Genomic DNA, 23,405 nt, shown 5'->3' with positions numbered 1-23,405 from the left:
TTAATAAAACGATCAGCATTACTGCTTTACCAGGTGTAACTATGAAGTTTAACATCCAGGCATCCATGAAAACAGAATTTATTACATTTAACGGAGTTAGAAGTTAGCAGGAAGTTAGCGGAAGTTAGCTCGCTAGTTTCGCTAGTTACCTAAGCATGATATAACATGTTCTGACTGAAAGATTTCTGAAAAAATTCAAACGTACAGCTCTGCTATCACTTCCAACATAAATGAAGACAGGAAACTAAACAGCAGTGACGTTTGTAAGGTTACTGAAGTTGGGCTAGGTGGTATATAATGATGTGCTACGTGATCGCTAGCGACACAGCTATGTTAGCATGACATAAACAGTGAAGCTGGAGGATGAACACTAACACTTTTCCACTCGATAAAAGTTAACGTGAAGGTTCCTGATGGTTAGAGACAAATGCAATCGCATGGCAGGATGCTGTAAACGGACCAAACTTCAGTCAGGAGAACAACTGAGATAATCCATCCACAGGTTAGTCATTAATATACTGCAACAACATGGGAATGGAGCAGCTGTGATAGAATACAACATTAATGAATCAATGGTACAGAAGTGGAGGAAGCAAGAAGAATGAGTTGAATAGACCTTATGGTCCGAAAAATACGTATTTGACTTTTTTATTTGGCACACTGCAGTTTAATATTGCAAAGCACCTCTTTTTAACTTCAGTGGATATTATACATGGTTATGCTCAGGATATGTCAGCCCATTTCTACTGGAAATGCCTTTTGGTTAGACTTTCAGCAAGGAATTTGCATTTGCACTGTTACATTTTTATATAGCTTTAATGCACATAAAAAACAGCTGCTTGTTTAAGTGAAAATAAATGGATGGTGTTTTTTTGCACTAGTAAAGTTGTGGAGTTGTATTTTGTCTCTCATCAGTTATATCGTCAGTTATATCGTTATCGCAAATTTTCAAATATATATCGTGATAAATATTTTTGGCCATATTGCCCTGCTCTACTGCATCGTATTCATCTTTCAGTGATGACCATCGTATGACCAGCTGTGTTTTTGTAAATTCTGTCATTCTTTTTGATTTTCTAAATTAGAGTTCTGAGCGACTTTTATTGTTGTCAACATAGAGGAGAATGAGATACAAAAACCACAAATGTAGTGTCCCATAAAACTTGTGGGTCATTAGTGTTGATATCTAAGAAATCTTTCAGCTGGAGCTTAAGTAGGCTGAGAAAAGTAGGGTTGGTTAACAGGGATGTTTAATTGCCACTTAGGGGACATAGTCTCAATGTTAGGCAGGTCGACGCGGCATAATAATGTTGAGTGATCACACAACAAGATTGGCTGAACAGAAATAGAACTACTGCCTGAAATTAGGTAAGGGCTAACAAAAATGTAATCTGTCCTAGAAAAGGTTTTGTGTCTATTGGAGAAAAATGGGTAATCCCTGGTATCAATATTCTACATACGCCAGAGATTGATAAGGTTGAGATCTTTTATGAGTGCATTCAGCAGAGTGAAAGAGAGATTTGTTGCTGCATCTAGATTAGATTTATCAAGAGTGGGGTTAATGACAGCATTGAAGTCACCTCCCAGCACTAAGGAACAGTCATTTTGTTCTAATAGTGTTTTGGCAATATAGGTAAAAAAAAGTCTCTATCTGGCTCATTTTGACAGTTTGTTATTTAAAATAACAAGTGCCAGCCGGCCATTCTCAGCATTTGCGCTATACCTGATGTTAAGATCAAATTTTCTCTTCAGCAAGATGCAAGCACCCTTAGTTTTATTTAGTGTGCAGGATGAAGCTATTAATATGATATATATGTATATATATGAAGCTATTAATTTGTAGTATTTGTATGTTTGAAAACGGACCACTTCATATCGTCTGAGATATGTTTCTTGAATTAGAGCAATGTCAGCCTTTTTACAATAAAGGACACGGGTTCGCTTGATGGCTTAGGCTTTGTTAATGTCCATTAACATTAACTAAGTGATACCAACGGTAGCATCGGTTTGCAAAACATCCAAGATCAGTCCCAATATGAAGATTACCACTGAGGGACATTGATGTGTAATAAAATGTAGGGCTAATATATTGCTGCCAGGTACTATGATATTTTACTAGTGCTAGTGGAGTTCTGGCGTTGTATAAAGATACATCTGTAAAGGAGGGGGCGGGGAAAGGAAGACACCATATACAAAAAATGGCACAGACCACACAGAAATCCTTCTGATTGATATGTGACCGATCCTTCCACTCCAACACATAACTATAGTGTCAGCAGAAAATAAATGGATATATCCGTCACCATCCTAAATGAGTAAAATTAAGGTTTAAGATAACCTTTATTAGTTCCACACGTGGGAAATTTGTTTTGTTACAGCAGTGGATAGTGCAAAGTTGCATAGAACAAATTAGAGAAAAACACTGGAATAAGATATCAATAAGATACTGTACACAATAGAATAAAATAAAATAAAATACTATGTACAATCGAATAAAATAGAATAAAATAGAATACTAATGCTATATACAATTGAGTATAATACAATGATGCCAGAAAAGAGTAATGCACTTAGTGTTATTGCTATTGCACATGTGTGGATGTGTGTGTTTGATCAGTTGAAGTCTTTGTTGTGGAGTCTGACAGCAGTGGGGAGGAAGACCTGCGAAATCTCTGCGTCCCACATCGTGGGTGCTGCAGTCTGCCACTGAAGGAGCTGCTCAGTGCTGTCAGAGTCTCCTGCATGGGGTGGGAGATGTTGTCCAACAGGGATGACAGCTTAGCCACCATTCTCCTGTCACTCACCACCTCCACTGGGTCCAGAGAGCATCCTAGAACAGAGCTGGCCCTTCTGATCAGCCTGTTCAGTCTCTTCCTGTCCCCAGCAGAGATGTTGCCGCCCCAGCAGACCATACCCGTAAAAGATGGCTGAGGCCACCACAGAGTCATAGAAGGTCTTCAGGAGTGGGCCCTTCACTCCAAAAGACCTGAGTCTCCGCAGCAGGTACAGCCCTTTCCTTTAGAGGGCGTCTGAATTATGAGTCCAGTCCAGTTTATTGTTCAGATGAACATCAAGGTACCTGTAGCTGTCCACAGTCTCAATGTCCATACCTTGGATGTTCAGTAGTTGCAGTGGAGGATGTTTGTGCCTGCGGAAGTCTACCACCAGCTCCTTGGTTTTACTAGTGTTGATCTTTGATTTCTCACTGGAGAAATCAAAGAACATGATTCTCACAGTGCTCCCAGCAGTCTCCAGGTGAGAGAGGGAACGATGCACGAGGTGAATGACGGCATCATCCGCTCCAATGCCAGGCTGGTAGGCAAACTGAAGTGGGTCCAGTGATGAGCTCACCAGGCGCCGAAGCTGAGCCAGGACCAGCCGTTCCAGGGTCTTCATCAGGTGAGCAGGTTAATGTGAGAGGTTAATGTTAATATAATAACACTTAAATGTTCATTAAATGTCCATGAACTGCTTTAAAAAATAATAAAAACAAAGGGAGGAGGAAAACCCAAGCCATATCGTAAATAAGTCACTATGTAATATGTATCCAACATTAACCTATGTAAGTGATATTGCTGTTAACCTAGCTGAGGCCAACTTTGTCTAACATAGAGCTGCTAACTAGGATTCATTCACTCATTCATGTCCACTGAATTGCTTTTTCCTGCATGGTGATTATCATTATAGTTGGCCTTAGTGTTTAGGCCAAAAGGAAGAGCAGAGGCTCCGTCATCACTCCACGGTATTGTAGGATTCAGCCACCGTGGCAGGGAGTTGAAGTTGAGGAGTTACGAACGTCATCTTCTTGCCACCATGCTCTATCATCATCACATCGGGATAAATAAGGAATGGTTCCAGGCTGTAGCTTTATTCATGACAGGACTGAAGCTTTTTCTTTTTGCTGTTGTGGTCGGGCTGAAGTCGGAAAAGAATAGGAGAGTAGTGTTGGGGGCATGCTTTACTGCAGCGGTCCCAAACCTCTGGTCCATGTACCAGTACTGCTCTGTGAGTCGCTTGGTACCGGGCCGTGAGAGTTGAGGCTTGTGTGTGAAATTTACGGTTTTCTGGGTTTTTATCAGTTTTTATTGTTATTTTTTATAATATTAATAATACATTTTATTTAAAAATAGCACCTTTCAGAACACCCAAGGACACTGTACAGGAAATAAAACAGATATATATTAAAAAAAACAGAAAAACTGGAAATATACACAATAATAAGAGTAACAGATAAAAGTTAAGAGCATGCAGAGGTTTAAACATAAGCAATTTTAAACAGGTGAGTTTTGAGGGTGGACTTTTTTTAATCATTTTTATCATTAATTTGGTTTTCCTGGGTCTTTTCCCATGTGTTATGAATAAATCTTCTGTTTTTTTAGTATCGGTACTCGTTTTATTTTGTTGTATCTATCCACGACACCTTAAAGGCCAGTCCGTGAAAATATTGTTGGACATAAACTGGTCCATGGCACAAAAAAGGTTGGGGACTGCTGCTTTCCTGGATATGCTTTGCGTGCACCTTTTGAGAATAGCTGATCTGTCCTGCCACTGTAGTAATTTAAAGATAAGGGTACGAGACTTCTTGGTAATAGAGTCACGGCCTTCGTACACCCGATGTGCCCGCTCGATGTCAATGTCGCGCCCCTCCAGCGATGGAAGCCACTTGGGAAGATTAGCCTTGATGTAGCCGACTGTGTCGGAATCCTCTGTCGTTTCTGGTTAGCCAACAAGTCTAAAGAAAAACTGTTTTTTCTGACAGGCTGCAAGTAACAAAGTGCCTAGAGATACAATTTAAAACAGGTTAATTGCTAAGCTGACTGTTTAGCAACTTTATAGACTCAGCACTGTTTTAGTCATTCAGTTTAGTGCCTTTTTATGCTTGAATGGCTCATGGGTCAGTGTTAAGTGGCTTAACAAACAAGCAAACAGAAAAAAAACAACATTCCTCTCAAAATAATCAGACATGGACTGATGAAGTTACGGATGAAGTAATGCTGAATTTGTAATTAATTTAGAGGAGACCTTTAGCATTAGCAGAATTATACACACATGTAAAATAAAAGGTAAATAGAACAAGCAAATGAGATATTGGGAAATTTTAGTGCCTAGTGGAACACTATCATTTAGGAACACAATAAAATCCTCATGGCAATCAGTCTGCTGCTATGAACGCAGAGGAGGTTACTGGGTCATTGTCAAACTTTATTTATATATCTCATGATCCAGTCCTTCTCTTCCTGCCCTCACAGGCTGAGCTCATGTTCTGTCAAATTTAATGAGGTTGTTGAAGGTTGAGTGATGGACCAGAGCAGAACAACAGAGAGGCTGCATCCAGTTCCACTGCTTAACACCAACTAAAGAACTTCTGACAAATGAGTGCTTTTCTTCATTCCAATGAAGAATGCCACTTCTGGGTAACTCGCAGTTATGCAGGAGTGATTGTGAGGTATCTAGTGCCAGCGAAAGCAAAAAACCCTAAATCACAACCATAAAATTTCCACTTTTGTCTGTGCCAGTCATGTATATTTTTTACTGTGGTCACCAACTAATCCATTTTACCCAAAGTTCAGATTTTTACCTAGTTTGTCATCCTCAAATATAGATGTTATCTTTCTGGAGGTACTCATAGACAGTTGCCACTGTTGTATGCAGTTATATGTGTAAGTGCATGTAACTGTGTTTAAGCTGCTGGGGGAACTAGTGTTGGATAAACTGTCATGTGAATTCTACACTAATTGTAATAGATGATGTTTCCAACAAAATCGAACTATCACCTATCTAAGAAGCAAGGGAAGCATTTAGGGAGAGTGAGAATGTGATAGTTACAGGTTTCTTTTCCATCATCACTGGAGAAGCTGTGTGGCCCTCTTGCCAGGATTAAGAATATCTTTATTGGCCTTGCACAAAAGGAGCTTTCGTTTTAGAAGTAAACAAAAAACAGTAATTCCCATAAAATGAAGCAATTACACAAAAATTATTTTATTGTTTTCCTAATTTACTAAGCTGGCTCTGCCAGACTGGCTACAAATACAATCACATTGAAAAACAACGTACTACTGCCAGGGATTGGGACAGTGGGTTCTTTTACATGTTTTGTTCTTTCACGTGGAGAGTTGGGCTGGTCAGATTAGACTCCTTAGACTTCCTTAAAACTCTTTAAATTGCTGCAATTTGCTAATTGCAGCAAGTATAGTGGCAGTAGCCATACCAGACAGTCTGTCTCCCCCTCTAAAGACGTTCATCAGTGGTGATCTTGCTGCTTAACACTCACTTGTAAATAAACCTTTAAAGTCTTCTAATGGTTGTAGGCTGCTCTTTGGGTCAAAAAAATTATAAAACTATGACAGCTCTATGAATCAAAGCAACCCAAACCAGGGGGAGGATATGATACTGTGTGAATAGCTGAAAACAGCAGTATAAAAGTATTTTGTGTGCTTACAAAGAGTATCATATTACAGATGACTTTCTATACACCTGCTGTACTGCGGCATGTAAAAAGCAATGAAAAAGAAAAAAGGAAAGAGACAAAAAAAAATTTCATCCATCCATAGATGATTTTTAAAAACTATTTACTTAATATTGTCAGGTTTTACGATCTGGCAGGCAAAGTAGAACCCAAATGCAGGACTGCGAACTTACGAAGTAAAAGTCAAAACAGCTTTTTTGCTGAAGACTTGCGAACTTAACAAAACATGAGTCAGGAACACACACAAACATACACACAAGATGGTGATTAGAGAAGTAGAGACAGCTGGGAGCACAGCATGGAGAAATCAGGAGTAACAAGAAAGGAGAGGCAAAACTGAACATAACACACACAGGAGAAAGGACTCTCAAAATGCAACAGAGCAACTTCCACAGGAGATGCTGAAGACAAGACACAGAGATGAAACTTGGAGGCAAAACTAGAATAACAAACTCAGACGCATTACAAAAAGCAAAACTCAAGATTAAACTGTACAGAACTTGAATTTAAATACAACCCCTTATGCAAAAGAAAGAATCTTGACTCCACAACAAAACTCAAAATGCTGGGCCAATGACCCAGGACCATAACATATACTGAGAAAGACAGCCCATGTAGAACTTTTTTTTGTACCATGTATCACATCTTACCACCATTTTACTTTGAAATATCTAAAAAAAACAATTGTGCACTTATTGTGTGAAAAACAAACCAAATAAACCTGGGATCTTGGTTGTGATAAGTCACCAGTGGTTCTATAGCATTTTAATAGCACTTCTACTCAAAAACAACGTCAAAATTAAGAAAAGATCTCGAACTGGTGTGTCCATGTTTTTTAAATTAATACAAATTAAGAAAATGTTTTTGGATATATTCTAGAATGAGACACTATAAACATGCATTTTTATTTCTAATATTTCTAAATATTAGACAGATATTTGCAGAGATTGCATTTGTGACATTGTTTTAATGCGTGATTACATACTTGCGTTACATTCATTACATACTATACATATTTGTGTACATTTGGTAGAGTATACTTTTGGTGACTTTGTCTTTCCTGCTTCTTCATCCAAACACTATTCCTGTCTCCCCATATCCAACAAGTCAATGTCTATTCAGTGTTCTGATTTATGGCCTGCTATTGTTGTTGCTTTGTGATATTGTTGAATAGTGCAGACTGTGATTGCCTCTTCAGACCCCTTGCCACTCTATACCCTGTTCTGTCACCACAGGGCCCCCTTGAGGACCTTACATACACTCTAATTGGTTTGGGAAGGATTTGGCAGCCTTTGAACTAAGGACAGCTGAGAAAGTGAAGAGTGAGGCTGAGCCACTAAAAAAAAACAAAAAAAGAAAGAAAATGACCAAGAAAAGGAAGAGAGGAGTGGTAAAGTGAATGAGTGATTTTTTTTTTTTTTTAAATCATGCACCGATAACACTGAAACATCACAATGCTATGCATTCTACTTTTGAATAAACAACACTGACATGTGCAGTAATGCAAGTTGAATGCAAACTAGCCTTAAATTGGACAGATCAGGGTGGAGTGAAATACATTCACATGCGGACACAGAAGGGGCAGATGAAACATGTCTGACAGACAGAAAACTGTCAATTAAAAATGATCTGTGAAAGCCAAGGCTATTTTGAAGTCAAACCTACTCCAATGTAAGTCTGATGAGTGGAGTTAGTTATGAGACACAAATTTCTTCTTTATCACTGTAACCTTTTAAAGTAATCCAGAGTGAAAGCACGTTTTTGGACAATTAGTTAATCTCCGTCATGCAACTCTCTTTTGCAGTATGCAGAAGATTTCTGAATATAAATGTCATTTTATAGACTGCCACTAACAGACATTTTGAGAGATGTGACTTGTGAAATGCCATACAGTCATGTTCACTCTGGGTGTCACACCTTCCTGCTTCAGCTAGCTATGAACTAACCAGTTGTTTCCTAGATGTTCACCATCTGAAATTAGCACTGAGCTCTTTTGGTCCACTTCACTTTAAGCAGATCCAGCCAGTGTGTGTATTGTCTGTGCACTTGGGTCGGTAACAATTCAAAAAAGCACACTGTTTTTGTTCCATTTCAGCTCCTGATGATGATAGTGTGGGCCGTTCAATGACCAGGTATGCTTAATTATTATATGCTCTGTGTGTTAGCAGGGTGCAGTTACTGCTTACATTATGGTAAAACAGTCATTCCTGAACCTTTAGATGTGGTTGGTTTTTACATGTGTTTTTCTCTCAGAAACAACATGGCAAGTGAGATCAATAAAAGGTAGCTAAGAAATAATATTTTTTTGATATAAAACTCTTTTGCTGGAAAATTGCTGGGTTACTGCTGGGCATTCTCTGTATAAATCTAACAGCTTACGTGGAGCAAAAACTACGGCACAACATATAAAACTGTATATAGTGCAATTTGCAGTAAGTTGCCAAAACTTATTAAATACATTTGTTTATAACATAGTTTACAATAATGTTACCAACATATGAGTTAATATGTTAACCCATATCCAATTTCTTCCACTTATGCAGGTTGCAGGGGCAGTTTTCTTTGCAGAAATGCTCAGACCTACTCATTACTCATTGACCTACTCATTGCTCAGACCTACCCACACTACTCATTACTGAGTTCATATTTGTGACTTTGATTTCTGTTTTGGGGGGTTTAAGGGTTTTTTGGGGGTGTGGTCCTAAACTTTTGATCAACTGTTAAACAGCCTGTTTGAGTTTAAGCCTTGTTTCCAATAAATTGATGTTTTGTCCGACTCCCATTTCCTCCTGTTGCTGAAGCTCTACTACTACTATTACTTTGAACCTTGTTAAGATCCAACCATGCAAAATATGATTTTTTGCCATTTTTCAAGTGGTCTTAAACTTTTGATCAGGACTGTATTACAAGGCCCAGGAGCCAGAGTGAGCGGGAGACGGATGAATGGTTGAGTTTTCCTTCCTGTCCTTAGATGGTGGTGAAACAGGGGCGAGCAGGAGGGCAGGCAGGCGAAGTGAGGGAAATCCGTACTTTTCAGTGGAGGTGACAATGATGAGAGTGGAGGTGATGGAAGCTGCGGGCACAACCAGAGGACACAATTGTCGAAGAATAAATCAAAAAGAGATGAAGCCATGTTGTCACCATAGGTAACTGACAGACCGGTGAGGAAGAGATGGCCATGACTTAAATGTAGCTACGCTGATTCCTGCTGACGAGCGGCGGATGGGTGAGAGTGGACTGTGCTCCGGATCGGATCCAGGAAAACACAGGCAGGGACAGAAAAACACTAGCTGGTAACTTAGACCTTGACACTCGAGGAGTAAAATGGTGGCGTGAGAGAGCATATAGGTTTTAGGAGAAATTTGAATTCAAATAAATATTAGCTTAATAATTTCTGGCAATTAAGGATTTTGGAATGTTTTTCATGTGCAACCAGAATGTGATCAGAAGCATGTTACTGTGACCAAGCATGTGACAAAAAATGAGATGAGTTGGCATTAAGAGTCATTTACAGTGCAAGTACTGTGCAACTGAAGAAATACTTCAGATGCTTCAGTTTTGTGAACCTTGAAATTATTTGCAAAGTAAAATGAGAAAAACTGTGCAAACTGAGGTGTGAAGAGTTTGAGACTTACCTTAAAAGATGCTGCTATTTTTGCAAAAATATAAGGGATCTAAATAATTAGAAACAGTCATTACATTATCTTACTACTACTATTGCAGGAGGATTTTATTTTTATTTTTTAATTGAAGTTTATTATTAGTTTTATATTAATTTAGATGCATACAAATATAGGACTTATAAATACAGGCCTGAATACATATTTCATTTATGCACTGTACAACTCTATGGACATTTTGCTAAAATACCATGCTTGTTATTACAGGTGCCTGCTAGTCAGTTGGAGTCTGAAAGAAGAGATACACAAGAGTGAATGGTTGGAGAACATTTGACTTTGTGTGTGTGTGTGTGTGTGTGTGTGTGTGTGTGTGTGTGTGTGTGTGTGTGTGTGTGTGTGTGTGTGTGGTGTTGCAAGGGGTATGGGTGGGAGTGGGAATGGGGGGTAGTGATGGATGGCAAAGCCCAGCTGAGCATATTGCTCCCTTAATAAAAGCTGGCCTGCAATCCACATGCAGCTAAGGGTGTATTTTCTCTCTGTGACTCCCTCCTCACTCCACCATCATTTTTAAGAGCGAAAACTGGTTTAAGTGTCAGAAAGAATGATGCCCCTCGTCATACTGCAACTCACCTCTGAGCAGTATCAACAGCTATATTCACACCATGTGGCTCTCTATTGGTGTGTGCTGTTTTCTTTTTTAACTCCTGTTTTTACCAAGGGTCCAGAACAAGCAAGTAAGACAGAAGACAATGTCAAACTTTCATCTAATAAGTTGTTACCCAAAAATAACGTTAGTCTTTTCTTTATGACGAATTGGTTGGTAGTAGATTTTTATTTTTTTAAATAATGTCATCAGTTCTAGAGAGGAATTGTGACTTTGGTTAATATTAGCCCTCATTTTGAAGTAAGCTTACTGAGTAGCTAGTCAAGTTTTGTGTACATAACTTGACACTATAAGAGTAACAAAAATACGTGTTGTGTAAACAACTGAATCACTGAATTTACAGTGACTATGACACCAGTGCCTGCATGTCAGCTACACAGAGGGCCAGAGAGGAGAGAAGCTGAATAAAAGTGACTGGAGTGACAGAGATTAAAAAAAAAATGTTGTTGTCCTTTATAGTGCTTCACCTTTCATTCATTGATTTACATTCAATTTGATAGCTACTTCTTTGTGTAATTTTCAAACACATACAGATGTCAGTGAAAATGTGAAGTGGCATTACACCACGATTCAGAAGAATTTTTTCTTTTAAGCCACTTATATAGTGTCAGATATCTGTTGAGCCTTGTATTGTTTTAGCTCTCAATGGTCATGACTTCTTTAAAAAAATTATATTTAAAAAAATCATCACATTCTTCCCAATTGGTATTTTGAGATGAGACAAATTAATTAAATGCATTTCACTATGGGCTATAATAAAGGACAGTCTATGAAACTGAGTAAAATCAATGTCAAACATTTTAGTAGACTTGAATAAAATAACTAGCATCTGAAATCAAACTGTAAGACTTCAGTTTGCATGAATTTGGACACTCAAATGTTATTAATTTTGACATAATTAGCTTTTCTGTGTTTTAAAACTATAAACTGCTTTTCATATTTAGCCTTCAACAGTTTGTCCACATGTGCCTGGAAGTCCCATAGGATGTTAGCTCGGTCATTCTCATTCTCTTCCAGGCCATACTCACCACAAATGTTCCAGTATACTATGCTAGCCATTTGGTTATGGCATCTCACTATGACATTGTATGCTAGGTGAAAGGAAGGTGGCTAAGGACTGATGCTGGCTGCACTGTCTTGTTTTTATGTCAGTGTCTTCTATCTGCAGCACTTGGTGTTCGCTCGCTTTGTGGTAGAGTATCACTTCCTGTTCCTGCTCAAACACAGTGGTGTTTCTGAGTAGCTTTTCTGCTTAGCAATTTAATTTAAATCTTCTGATACATCCCTTTTTCATAGTATAATCTTAACGTGCTTCATCTGAATCACCCTTTCTGTGTGCTCACTACCTAATTTATAGCCAAAGTATTCACTCACTGTCTCTTTACTGTTTCGCTAGCTTAGCTTAGCTCGTAGCCGACTCGTTAGCACCATGGCTACTTCACCTGTCCCTCCTGCACTTTCCTGCTCATTGTGTCAGATGTTTAGTTACTCCTCGGCCTCCTTTAGCAGTAATGGTACCTGTAACAAAGGTAGCAAATTTGCAGCTCTGGAGGCCAGGATTACTGAATTGGAGACTCGGCTTCGCACCCTTCATTCACCCGTAGCTAGCCAGGCCCCTGCAGCTGGTGCAGCCGAAGATAGCGTAGGCCCCGCTAGCTGTTCCCCGGCAGACCCCAAGCAGCTGGGGAAAGAGGGCGGCTGGGTGACGGTGAGGAGGAAGCATAGTCTTAAACAGAAGCCCCAGGTACACCACCAACCTGTTCATGTGTCTAACCGTTTTTCCCCACTCTGCGACACACCCGCCGGGGGTCAAACTCTGGTAATTGGCAATTCTGTTCTCAGACATGTGAAGCTAGAGACACCGGCAACCATAGTCAATTGTCTTCCAGGGGCCAGAGCAGGCGACATTGAAGGAAATTTAAAACTGCTGGCTAAGGGTAAACGTAAATACAGTAAGATCATAATTCACGTCGGCAGTAATGATACCCGGTTACGCCAATCGGAGGTCACTAAAATCAATATTGAATCAGTGTGTAACTTTGCCAAAACAATGTCGGACTCTGTAGTTTTCTCTGGTCCCCTCCCCAATCAGACCAGGAGTGACATGTTTAGCCGCATGTTCTCCTTAAATTGCTGGCTGTCTGAGTGGTGTCCCAGAAACGATGTGGGCTTCATAGATAATTGGCAAACCTTCTGGAGGAAACCTCGTCTTGTTAGGAGAGACGGCATCCATCCCACTTTGGATGGAGCAGCTCTCATTTCTAGAAATATGGACAAATTTATTAAACCCCCCAAAATATGACTATCCAGAGTTGGGACCAGGAAGCAGAGTTGCAGTCTTACACGCCTCTCTGCAGCTTCTCTCCTCCTGCTACCCCCCCAAAAACCCATCTCCATTGAGACTGTGTCAGCTCCCAAAAAGACAAAAAACAAACCAAAAACCAGCAATAAACAACTTAAACATAAAAAATCACAAAGAAAGAACAATACAGTATCCACATCTGAACCAAAGAGTAAAACAGTGAAATGTGGATTATTAAATATTAGGTCTCTCTCCTCCAAGTCTCTGTTAGTACATGACTTAATAATTGATCAACAAATCGATTTACTCTGCCTTACAGAAACTTGGTTGCACCCGGATGATTATGTTAGTTTAAATGAATCAACACCCTCGAGTCATTCTAACTACCAGAAATCTCGAAGCACAGGCTGAGGGGGCGGTGTGGCAGCAATTTTTCACACCAGTCTATTAATTAACGAAAGACCAAGACAGACTTTTAATTCATTTGAAAGCCTGATGCTTAGCCTTGTCCAACCCAGCTGTAAAACTCAGAAACCAGTCTTACTTGTTATTATCTATCGTCCACCTGGGCCTTACACAGAGTTTCTCTCTGATTTCTCAGACTTTTTATCTGATTTAGTGCTCAGCTCAGATAAAATAATTATTGTGGGTGATTTTAACATCCATGTAGATGCTAAAAATGACAGCCTCAACATTGCATTTAATCTGTTATTAGACTCAATTGGCTTCTCTCAAAATGTAAAAGAACCCACCCACCACTTTAATCACACTCTAGATCTTGTTTTAACATATGGCATAGAAACTGAACATTTAACAGTGTTTCCTGAAAACCCTCTGCTGTCTGATCATTTCCTGATAACATTTACATTTACAATAATTGATTACACAGCAGTGGAGAGTAGACTTTATCAAAGTAGATGTCTTTCTGAAAGTGCTGTAACTAAGTTTAAGAATATAATCCACCCACTGTTATCATCTTCAATGCCCTGTACCAACATAGAGCAGAGCAGCTATCTGAACGCTACTCCAACAGAGGTCGATTATCTTGTTAATAATTTTACCTTCTCACTACGTACGACTCTGGATACTGTAGCTCCTGTGAAAACTAAGGCCTCAAATCCGAAGTACCTGACTCCGTGGTATAATTCTCAAACACGTAGCCTAAAGCAGATAACTCGTAAGCTGGAGAGGAAATGGCGTGTCACAAATTTAGAGGATCATCATTTAGCCTGGAGAAATAGTTTGCTGCTTTATAAGAAAGCCCTCCGCAAAGCCAGAACATCTTACTATTCGTCACTGATTGAAGAAAATAAGAACAACCCCAGGTTTCTCTTCAGCACTGTAGCCAGGCTGACAAAAAGTCAGAGCTCTACTGAGCCAACCATCCCTTTAACGTTAACTAGTAATGACTTCATGAACTTCTTCACAAATAAAATTTTTATCATTAGAGAAAAAATTACCAATAATCATCCCACAGATGTAATATTATCTACAGCTACTTTTAGTACCATTGATGTTAAGTTAGACTCTTTTTCTCCAATTGATCTTTCTGAGTTAACTTCAATAATTAATTCCTCCAAACCATCAACGTGTCTTTTAGACCCCATTCCTACAAAACTGCTCAAAGAAGTCCTGCCATTAATTAATTCTTCAATCTTAAATATGATCAACCTATCTCTAATAATCGGCTATGTACCACAGGCCTTCAAGCTGGCTGTAGTTAAACCTTTACTCAAAAAGCCATCTCTAGACCCAGCTGTCTTAGCTAATTATAGGCCAATCTCCAACCTTCCTTTCATATCAAAAATCCTTGAAAGAGTAGTTGTCAAACAGCTAACAGATCATCTGCAGAGGAATGGCTTATTTGAAGAGTTTCAGTCAGGTTTCAGAGCTCATCACAGCACAGAAACAGCTTTAGTGAAGGTTACAAATGATCTTCTTATGGCCTCTGACAGTGGACTCATCTCTGTGCTTGTCCTGCTAGACCTCAGTGCAGCGTTTGATACTGTTGATCATAATATCCTATTAGAGCGATTAGAACATGCTGTAGGTATTACAGGTACTGTGCTGCAGTGGTTTGTATCATATCTATCTAATAGACTCCAATTTGTTCAAGTAAATGGAGAGTCCTCTTCACACACTAAGGTCAATTATGGTGTTCCACAGGGTTCAGTGGTAGGACCAATTCTATTTACATTATACATGCTTCCCCTAGGCAGCATCATTAGAAGACATAGCATAAATTTTCACTGCTATGCAGATGACACGCAGCTCTATCTATCCATGAAGCCAGGTAACACACACCAATTAGTTAAACTGCAGGAATGTCTTAAAGACATAAAGACCTGGATGGCCGCTAACTTTCTGCTTCTTAATTCAGATAAAACTGAGGTTATTGTACTTGGCCCTGAAAATCTTAGAAATATGGTATCTAACCAGATTCTTACTCTGGATGGCATTACCTTGGCCTCCAGTAATGCTGTGAGGAACCTTGGAGTCATTTTTGACCAGGACATGTCCTTCAATGCACATATTAAACAAATATGTAAGACTGCTTTCTTCCATTTGCGCAACATCTCTAAAATTAGAAATATCCTGTCTCAGAGTGACGCTGAAAAACTAGTTCATGCATTTATTACTTCCAGGCTGGACTACTGTAATTCCTTATTATCAGGATGTCCTAAAAACTCGCTGAAAAGCCTTCAGCTGATCCAAAATGCTGCAGCCAGGGTACTGACAGGGACTAGAAAGAGAGAGCATATTTCTCCTGTTTTGGCTTCCCTTCATTGGCTTCCTGTTAAATCCAGAATTGAATTCAAAATCCTGCTCCTCACATACATGGTCTTAAATAATCAGGCCCCATCTTATCTTAATGACCTTGTAGTGCCATATCACCCTATTAGAGCACTTCGCTCTCGCTCTGCAGGCCTACTTGCTGTCCCTAGAGTATTTAAAAGTAGAATGGGAGGGAGAGCCTTCAGTTTTCAGGCCCCTCTTCTGTGGAACCAGCTTCCAGTTTGGATTCGGGAGACAGACACTATCTCTACTTTCAAGATTAGGCTTAAAACTTTCCTTTTTGCTAAAGCATATAGTTAGGGCTGGACCAGGTGACCCTGGATCCTCCCTTAGTTATGCTGCAATAGACGTAGGCTGCCGGGGATTCCCATGATGCATTGAGTTTTTCCTTTCCAGTCACCTTTCTCACTCAGTATGTGTTAATAGACCTCTCTGCATCGAATCATATCTGTTATTAATCTCTGTCTCTCTTCCGCAGCATGTCTTTCATCCTGTTTTCCTTCTCTCACCCCAACCGGTCGCAGCAGATGGCCGCCCCTCCCTGAGCCTGGTTCTGCCGGAGGTTTCTTCCTGTTAAAAGGGAGTTTTTCCTTCCCACTGTCGCCAAAGTGCTTGCTCATAGGGGGTCATATGATTGTTGGGTTTTTCTCTGTATTTATTATTGTGCTATCTACTGTACAATATAAAGCGCCTTGAGGCGACTTTTGTTGTGATTTGGCGCTATATAAATAAAATTGAATTGAATTGAATTGAATTATCTATTCCTTTGGCCTGCAGATCTGATGACTGTCAGGGTGTAGGTGTTGATTGCCCAGATCTTGTTCTTCCCATTCAACTGAGTCTGCAGGACTTGGTGGTTGAGGCATTTCTAGTGGCCCCCTCATGATTCCCAGGTACGTGTAGTTGTCCTTGATGTCTGCAATGTTGCCTTGCCTACTGAGGGGGTTCAGGCCTATGCAGAACAGTGGGGACAGAGCATCTTCTTGGTAGATCCTGTACTTGACGGTGACTTGTACTGTTGGCTTGAAGTTGGCCTATGCTGTTGCACCAGCCCTTTGTGCTGTCTTGAGCTTGGCCTCTAGTCTCCTTCGTATGGAGTTCAACTCAGTTCAATTAAATATTATTTCTATAGCACCAAATCACAACAGCAGTTGCCTCAAGGTGATTTATTTTGTAAGCTAAATATCCTACAATAATACAAAGAAAAAAAGAAAAACCAAACAATCATATGACCCGCCCTATGAGCAAGCACTTTGGCAACAGTGGGAAGGAAAAACTCCCATTTAACAGGAAGAAATTTCCAGAGAGACAGGATGATAAGTTGTGGCTGGACACTGGGTGATTAAATATCAACAACGGTGACTGGATGTCCAGAGAGATTTGATTTTATAATTTTTGACTTTTCCTTCCCCCCTTTTTTTCCCTGTCAGATTATAATTTCAAGAGTATTCGGAATTCCATGGTCTCCTACTGGATTACAACTTCCAAGGACTTGAATCCTGTCTTATTGGGTTTTATCTACACAGAAGGGACAAGGCATGCCTATTCTCTCCAACCTCTCTCCTCTGAAAGATCAGAACAAAGTGAGCAATACCACAGAGTAGGTTAAATAGATAAGTATAATTCAAGTGATTTGATTATTTGTTATTACCATAATTATTACTTTTTATTTATTGCTTTGTTCCTGGGAAAATTGCTTTGAGAAATTATCCCACATTCAAAACTCTAAATTGTGTACATTACCTTCTTAATCCTTTGATTGTTACCTTTACTGCTTCACAGAGTATTACTTTACATCGGTATCTATAGCACTTCCAGGTTACTCCAACCTTTAAAAGTAACAGACCCCAGGGACTATTTTCCAGACCACTAAACCCAGTCATGTTGCAACGAGTCATGTTGCAACGAGCATGGCTGGTAAAATTTGCAAGGCTGCGCAGGTTGAATTTAATGAATGAATGAATGAATTTAATCCATCCAATAAGGCTGTAACACGAGAAACTATGGAACAGGTGAAGCACTGTGAATAGTTTCCAGATGGACTGTGCAAATAATAGGAGAACACAAAACATTAATTGTGATACTGTTAGTGTGCAATGTATGTAAATGTGAACATGACTCTGTTTTTTCTGTAATATGAATTGCAGAAATTCATATTGGAGAATTTAAATGACACAACTGACCATAAATTGCCACAGTCAGATTTTTGTGTCAGCTTTGTGTACAATATATTGGCAATGAATCTGCATTTATAATTACATGGTGATTAATTGCAAATCTTTGCCAATCTGTTTGAGAGTGATTACAGTCACAGTTACAGAGTGGAAATGGGACAGGTTGCCACCCACTCTAAGTGATCTTTGAGGTTGAAGGTGGTCACTGAGAAGTCGAGGGTATTGTATGCAAAACCTCTGGGTATCCAGCTGGCTTCTGCAGCTGGTTGCTGAGCAGACAGCAGTAAATAAAACATAAAATAAATAAATGTGATAACTCACCATCCACTGTTTATTTGTACTTGTGTGACTGATATCTCAGGTATTGTTTTATATTGACTATTATTTTATATATAAATCCTTTATTACTAAAGCAAGACTTCATTCTGAAACATTTGGAAGCATGCCATATGCATTAAAAGCTAAATAAAAAATATTTAACCCAGGTGCCAGCCTTTGCTCATGTTTAAACAGGGTCCATTAAAACTATACTTGAATAAACTGAACATCTAAATGCGTGCTATACATAAATTGTATAAGAGTTACAGATAATTAAAATCCTCCTTTTCAACAGTAGCAAACAGGTAAGGGCACACTGTATAGATTCTTATACAATCTGCAAATGAGTTCTTTTTGTTGTCAATAACTAAGAAGATCAAAACTGGGTGATTGTCCTTGCTTCACAGTGATGATCTCTGTTTATTGTAAATATTCAGTCAGTAGACAGTACAATTAGCAGAGGAACGCTGGGTGCACAGGAAGTCACTGGTGACCTCTTTATAACCCCTGGATTCAGTTAGACCACTTCCTGTTGAACAAATGAGAAGAGAAAGAGGTATGAGCACACAGAACACAAAAGGCCCATATAGTGTAAAAGAATCCTGACTCTATTGCTCTTCATTGTATATACATATATATATATATACACTACCTTTGCACAACTAATTAAACCACTGAATGAACAATGGGCTGTGAAGTCAGTTCCTTGATCATTAATATGAAAATTGCAGAATCAACTTTTGGGAGACTTGCTTGAGTTCTGCTGGCCTTTCATTTTCATTTATAAATCCTTTGTAAGGTATAGATCAGGGGTCCCCAATCCCAGTCCACGGGGGCCGGTGTCCCTGCAAGTTTTAGATGTGTCCTTGATCGATCACAGCTGATCGATCAAGGACAATGGATAAATTACCTTCTCAGCATGTCTTGAAGTTCTCCAGAGGCCTGGCAATGAGCTAATCATGTGATTCAGGTGTGTTGACCCAGGGTGAGATCTAAAATCTGCAGGGACGGACACCGGCCTTCGTGGACTGGGATTGGGGACCCCTGGTATAGATGGTCATCACTTTAGATGAGGTCATAGAAAATACTGAACTAACAACTTGTAACTGCTGAAATAACAATGAATTACAATATGAAATAAGACATTATAACACATCTTTTAACACACAAACAACAAACTCATCTTAATCATTATATGTATAAATGCAATGACTAGAAGAATTTTGCTAATCATTTCCTTGACTTTTCTAAATGATACTATGAACCATTAACAGCTCCTAAATAACTTGTTTGTAGTGGATGTAATATTTTTTATAAACTTTGTTTTCATTCAATGTTATATATGAGCTTATTAAGCCATTAATATCCATTCATATCCATGTAAATGACACAGTAAGGAGTGATGCTTTCTAGATGATTAATTATTTAATAAAACCTTACTTACCTTATTGCCTCCAGTAATATGTAATTACTTTAACATGTTACCACTTGTAGGACAAACTTATCAGTGAAGCCCAGGAATTGCAAAAGGCTGTCACAATTTTTTATCAAACCTTACCTTCAATCAGGTTATAAAGGTTGCAGTAGTTGGTGCCATGGTCTTTAATGGCATACCAGGTTTCAGAGATAGACATGCCCTAGAAATTAAGTAGATTAATTAATTAATAAAAATTGCCATATTTGTTAAATAAAACATACAGATTGCACAGGCAAATGCAAAAGATAAGCAATAACAAAAATAAACACAGAAGGTGAGGTGGTGAGAAAGACAGAAAAATAAAAATGAAGACAGAAAAGGAAGGATGCATCAGAAGAGAAAGGGGAGAGCATGGTACAGTGAACCAAATATACAGAAACCAAAATTATTGACAATAGACAGTTTGCTAATTTTGTTTCTTTAACCTGTCATATAATAAATCAGAGAAGAGTGATAACCTACCGAAACATGACAGCAAGTGTAGAAGTGAAAGGAGACCAGTCGAAAGTTAATGTCATACACATTCTTCTTAAAGGGAGTAGTGTGCTTGGCAGATATGAAGTGAACTGAGGCAGAGTGCAACTGGAGGCAGAAATTAATTAATTTGTTAATCTATGTATTGTTTCTACAGAGCAGAATTAAGGTTAAAGAGAACTCAATAATACAATTTTATATATATATATATATATATATATATATACATATATATTAGGGGTGCAACGATACTCGTATCGATATTGAACCGTTCGATACAGTGCTTTCGGTTCGGTACGCATGTGTATCGAGCAATACAAAATTTTTAATTTATTTTATCAACTTTTCTTCTGACGATGCTGTCTGTGTTGAGAGCTCAGTGGATCTGCGTTCGACTACTCTGCCTAGGCTGCACTGTCGAGCGCAGATCCACTGAGCGCAGCGCAAGCTAGCAAGACAGAAGCTAAGCTCGTTGCAACATGGCAAATTGAACCTCCCCCACCCTCATTCAGATATGGCCTTTGGAACTATTTTGGTCTTCATGTGAAGTATGACCCTGAAGGTAAGCGCGTCATGGACAAAAGTAAAACAGTTTGTCGGATGTGCCACGCAATGCTCAAGTACATGGGTGGGAACTACTGCATTAGCGCAGTTTGCTCCTTAACGTGTTGACGCCGTCCAGCCCCACACACGGGGCGATCCGCGGTAGCTCGTTAACGGAGATTTGCCGTGTTGTGGCGTTAACGTCATTTCAGATTAACGCTGACAGCACTAGTGGGAACACAATGAATATGACTGCACATTTACTCCGACATCATCCTAGTGCAAAGACAAGCGGAAGCAGACAAAAACAACAAGCACGCATGCTACAAACTTTACCCCTGTCATTTAGACAGCCGTTAGCACATGATTCTCCTTATGGGGACCTGATATGTTTAATATACTGCTGAGAGTATACCCCAGAAGAAGCGTATAGTATAGCTTTTATTTTGGAAAGAGCCATTTCTCTGTAATAAACTCTCTTTTCCAAAGATGAGGGATTTCTCCATGAGATATTTATTTTTTTTATTACTTTGTCGTTTCAGCAACATTAAATTTAAAAACTGTACTTTTGAGTTAAAATATATATTTATAATTTTAATAAATGACAAATTAAAAAAGCATGAACATTTTTTTGTATCGAAAAAATATCGAACCGTGACACCAAAGTATCGAACCGAACCATGAATTTTGTGTATCGTTGCACCCCTAATATATATATATATATATATATATATATATATATATATATATATATATACATATATATATATATATATATATATATATATATATATATATATATATATATATATATATATATATATATATATATATATATATATATGTGTGTGTGTGTGTGTGTGTGTGTGTGTGTGTGTGTGTGTGTGTGTACGACTTCACATACCTTGTACAGGCACTTTTCTCCTCCCATAGTGCAGCTAGCCATGGTTTCCCATTTCTTAATCTGTGAAACCAGGGATTCATAAACTACCTGACATGGTATCCCAAAGTACCTGCATGGCATAAAACAAGCATAGCTACTTTAGTGTAGTAATTGCTAGTGTTGCATCACCTTGGAATACTAAAACAAATGGTCCCATCTAGTGGAGATTGGTTGTGAGTGTTACTTGAGACTACTTTGAATTTGTCTGTTGTAAGAAACAAAAGATGGGCTTTTTTTTTTTTACTGCTGACAAAAGGTAATTATCACTATTTACTTCTTTTTGATTATTAAATCTTACACCATATATTTTTATATCACAAGGAAGCTTTATATGATGAAAGATCACCTGTATTTCATTTAATTAAGGCATTTTAAAAGTTTGCAAGTTTGTGTTATCATATTTTTAGCCAATTAAGAATGACGGAAAGGTGAGACCAGTGCTCTTTATGAAAAATATTGCCTCAATCCAGTTTATAGTAAACTATGGCTAAGCTCAAGAAGTTTCCAATTTACACAATAAATTACATTTCGGTGGCAGCTCAGTGATTTTACAGGCCAGTTCAGTTGTTATTACCGAGAAATGTGATCTCATTATTTTTCTATAAAGCATACAGAGTTGTTTCATTTACAAAAGAACCATTACGTATGCTTTAATACTTTCATATAGAAGAATATAATATTTATACACATATTAATCATTGTATGTCTTAGGTTTACATATTGATATCGAAGATACTTTCCTCTATTGAGATTGCATTGACGACAAAGAAAGAAACGAAAGGCGAAGTAGTGTTTACATGCAGAGGCAGACTAACATTACGATGCATAACAGAATATTTACTAAGCATCACTTCAGATACATGTTTATCACATTATTTTAAGGCAAAAATAGAAGAATGACAGCAACAAAAAAACAAATTGTATACAGAGAAAATACATCATACCATTCTACTTTGCACTGAGCATGGAGAGGTCCTGCATAACAAATCTCAGATGAGCCAACTGCCAGGAGAACTGCAATGACCCAATAAACTGAATGCATTTTGCCATAAACTAAATGAACAAGTTTAGTTTGGAATTCCACTGCCTGTAGTTCCAGTGACTTGGATATATAAAAGGATGAAAAAAAAAAAAGCCAGCAATCACAGGATGGTCATGTGCCTTTCTGAAAAGGAAAGAAGACCAAATTAGATTTACTTCTGAGGAATAGACAATAAACAGAAGCTTAAGAATCACTTGGCTTAGAGAGACATCTAGTGTCAGTATGTAATAGTGCAGGGGAAATACCTATTTTATAACCACAATATGGCCATTTACACTGTTCTGTCTCCTCTACCCACATACAGCTTTATTTATTATTAAGTGATCAGCACTTGAAAGAAGAGAAGAGAAGACCATTAAATAGGGTACAAGAGTAGAAATAGAAACGTGCAATGGATCTCTTTGTGCTGCACCTGCAAAATAAGAAAACAAAAACAAAACAAATAAAACAACAAAACCTGGAACAGGAAAAATATAAGAAAGTATGCATACACAAATTAACAAGAGAGCAGCCACCCCCACCCCCACCATGGCACGAGCTGAGAACATGGCCCCAGGCCCCTAGGCGCCCAAGAACTGACTGCACC

General features: G+C 38.6%; 1 protein-coding gene across 3 annotated transcripts; it reads right to left on the bottom strand.

The window, feature by feature from the left end:
- Window positions 1-18,391: 18,391 nt before the first annotated feature.
- LOC134634932 (uncharacterized) lies at window positions 18,392-22,864 on the bottom strand. Of its 3 annotated transcripts, none has more exons than XM_063484395.1 (6): window positions 22,722-22,864; window positions 21,739-21,847; window positions 20,280-20,399; window positions 19,899-19,977; window positions 19,251-19,384; window positions 18,392-18,869 (listed from the first exon to the last, which is right to left on the bottom strand). In XM_063484395.1, exons 1-6 carry the CDS (start codon window positions 22,817-22,819, stop codon window positions 18,858-18,860), a joined length of 552 nt encoding a protein of 183 aa, XP_063340465.1. In that variant the 5' UTR covers window positions 22,820-22,864; the 3' UTR covers window positions 18,392-18,857. The 3 variants fall into 3 exon arrangements, with proteins under 3 accessions (XP_063340465.1, XP_063340467.1, XP_063340466.1); XM_063484397.1 differs by having other exon boundaries at window positions 21,739-21,798; XM_063484396.1 differs by lacking the exon at window positions 19,251-19,384.
- Window positions 22,865-23,405: the final 541 nt, after the last annotated feature.

This window comes from Pelmatolapia mariae, linkage group LG9, assembly GCF_036321145.2.
Source record: "Pelmatolapia mariae isolate MD_Pm_ZW linkage group LG9, Pm_UMD_F_2, whole genome shotgun sequence".
NCBI lineage: Eukaryota > Metazoa > Chordata > Actinopteri > Cichliformes > Cichlidae > Pelmatolapia > Pelmatolapia mariae.
This window is presented reverse-complemented; position numbering and strand designations above follow the sequence as displayed.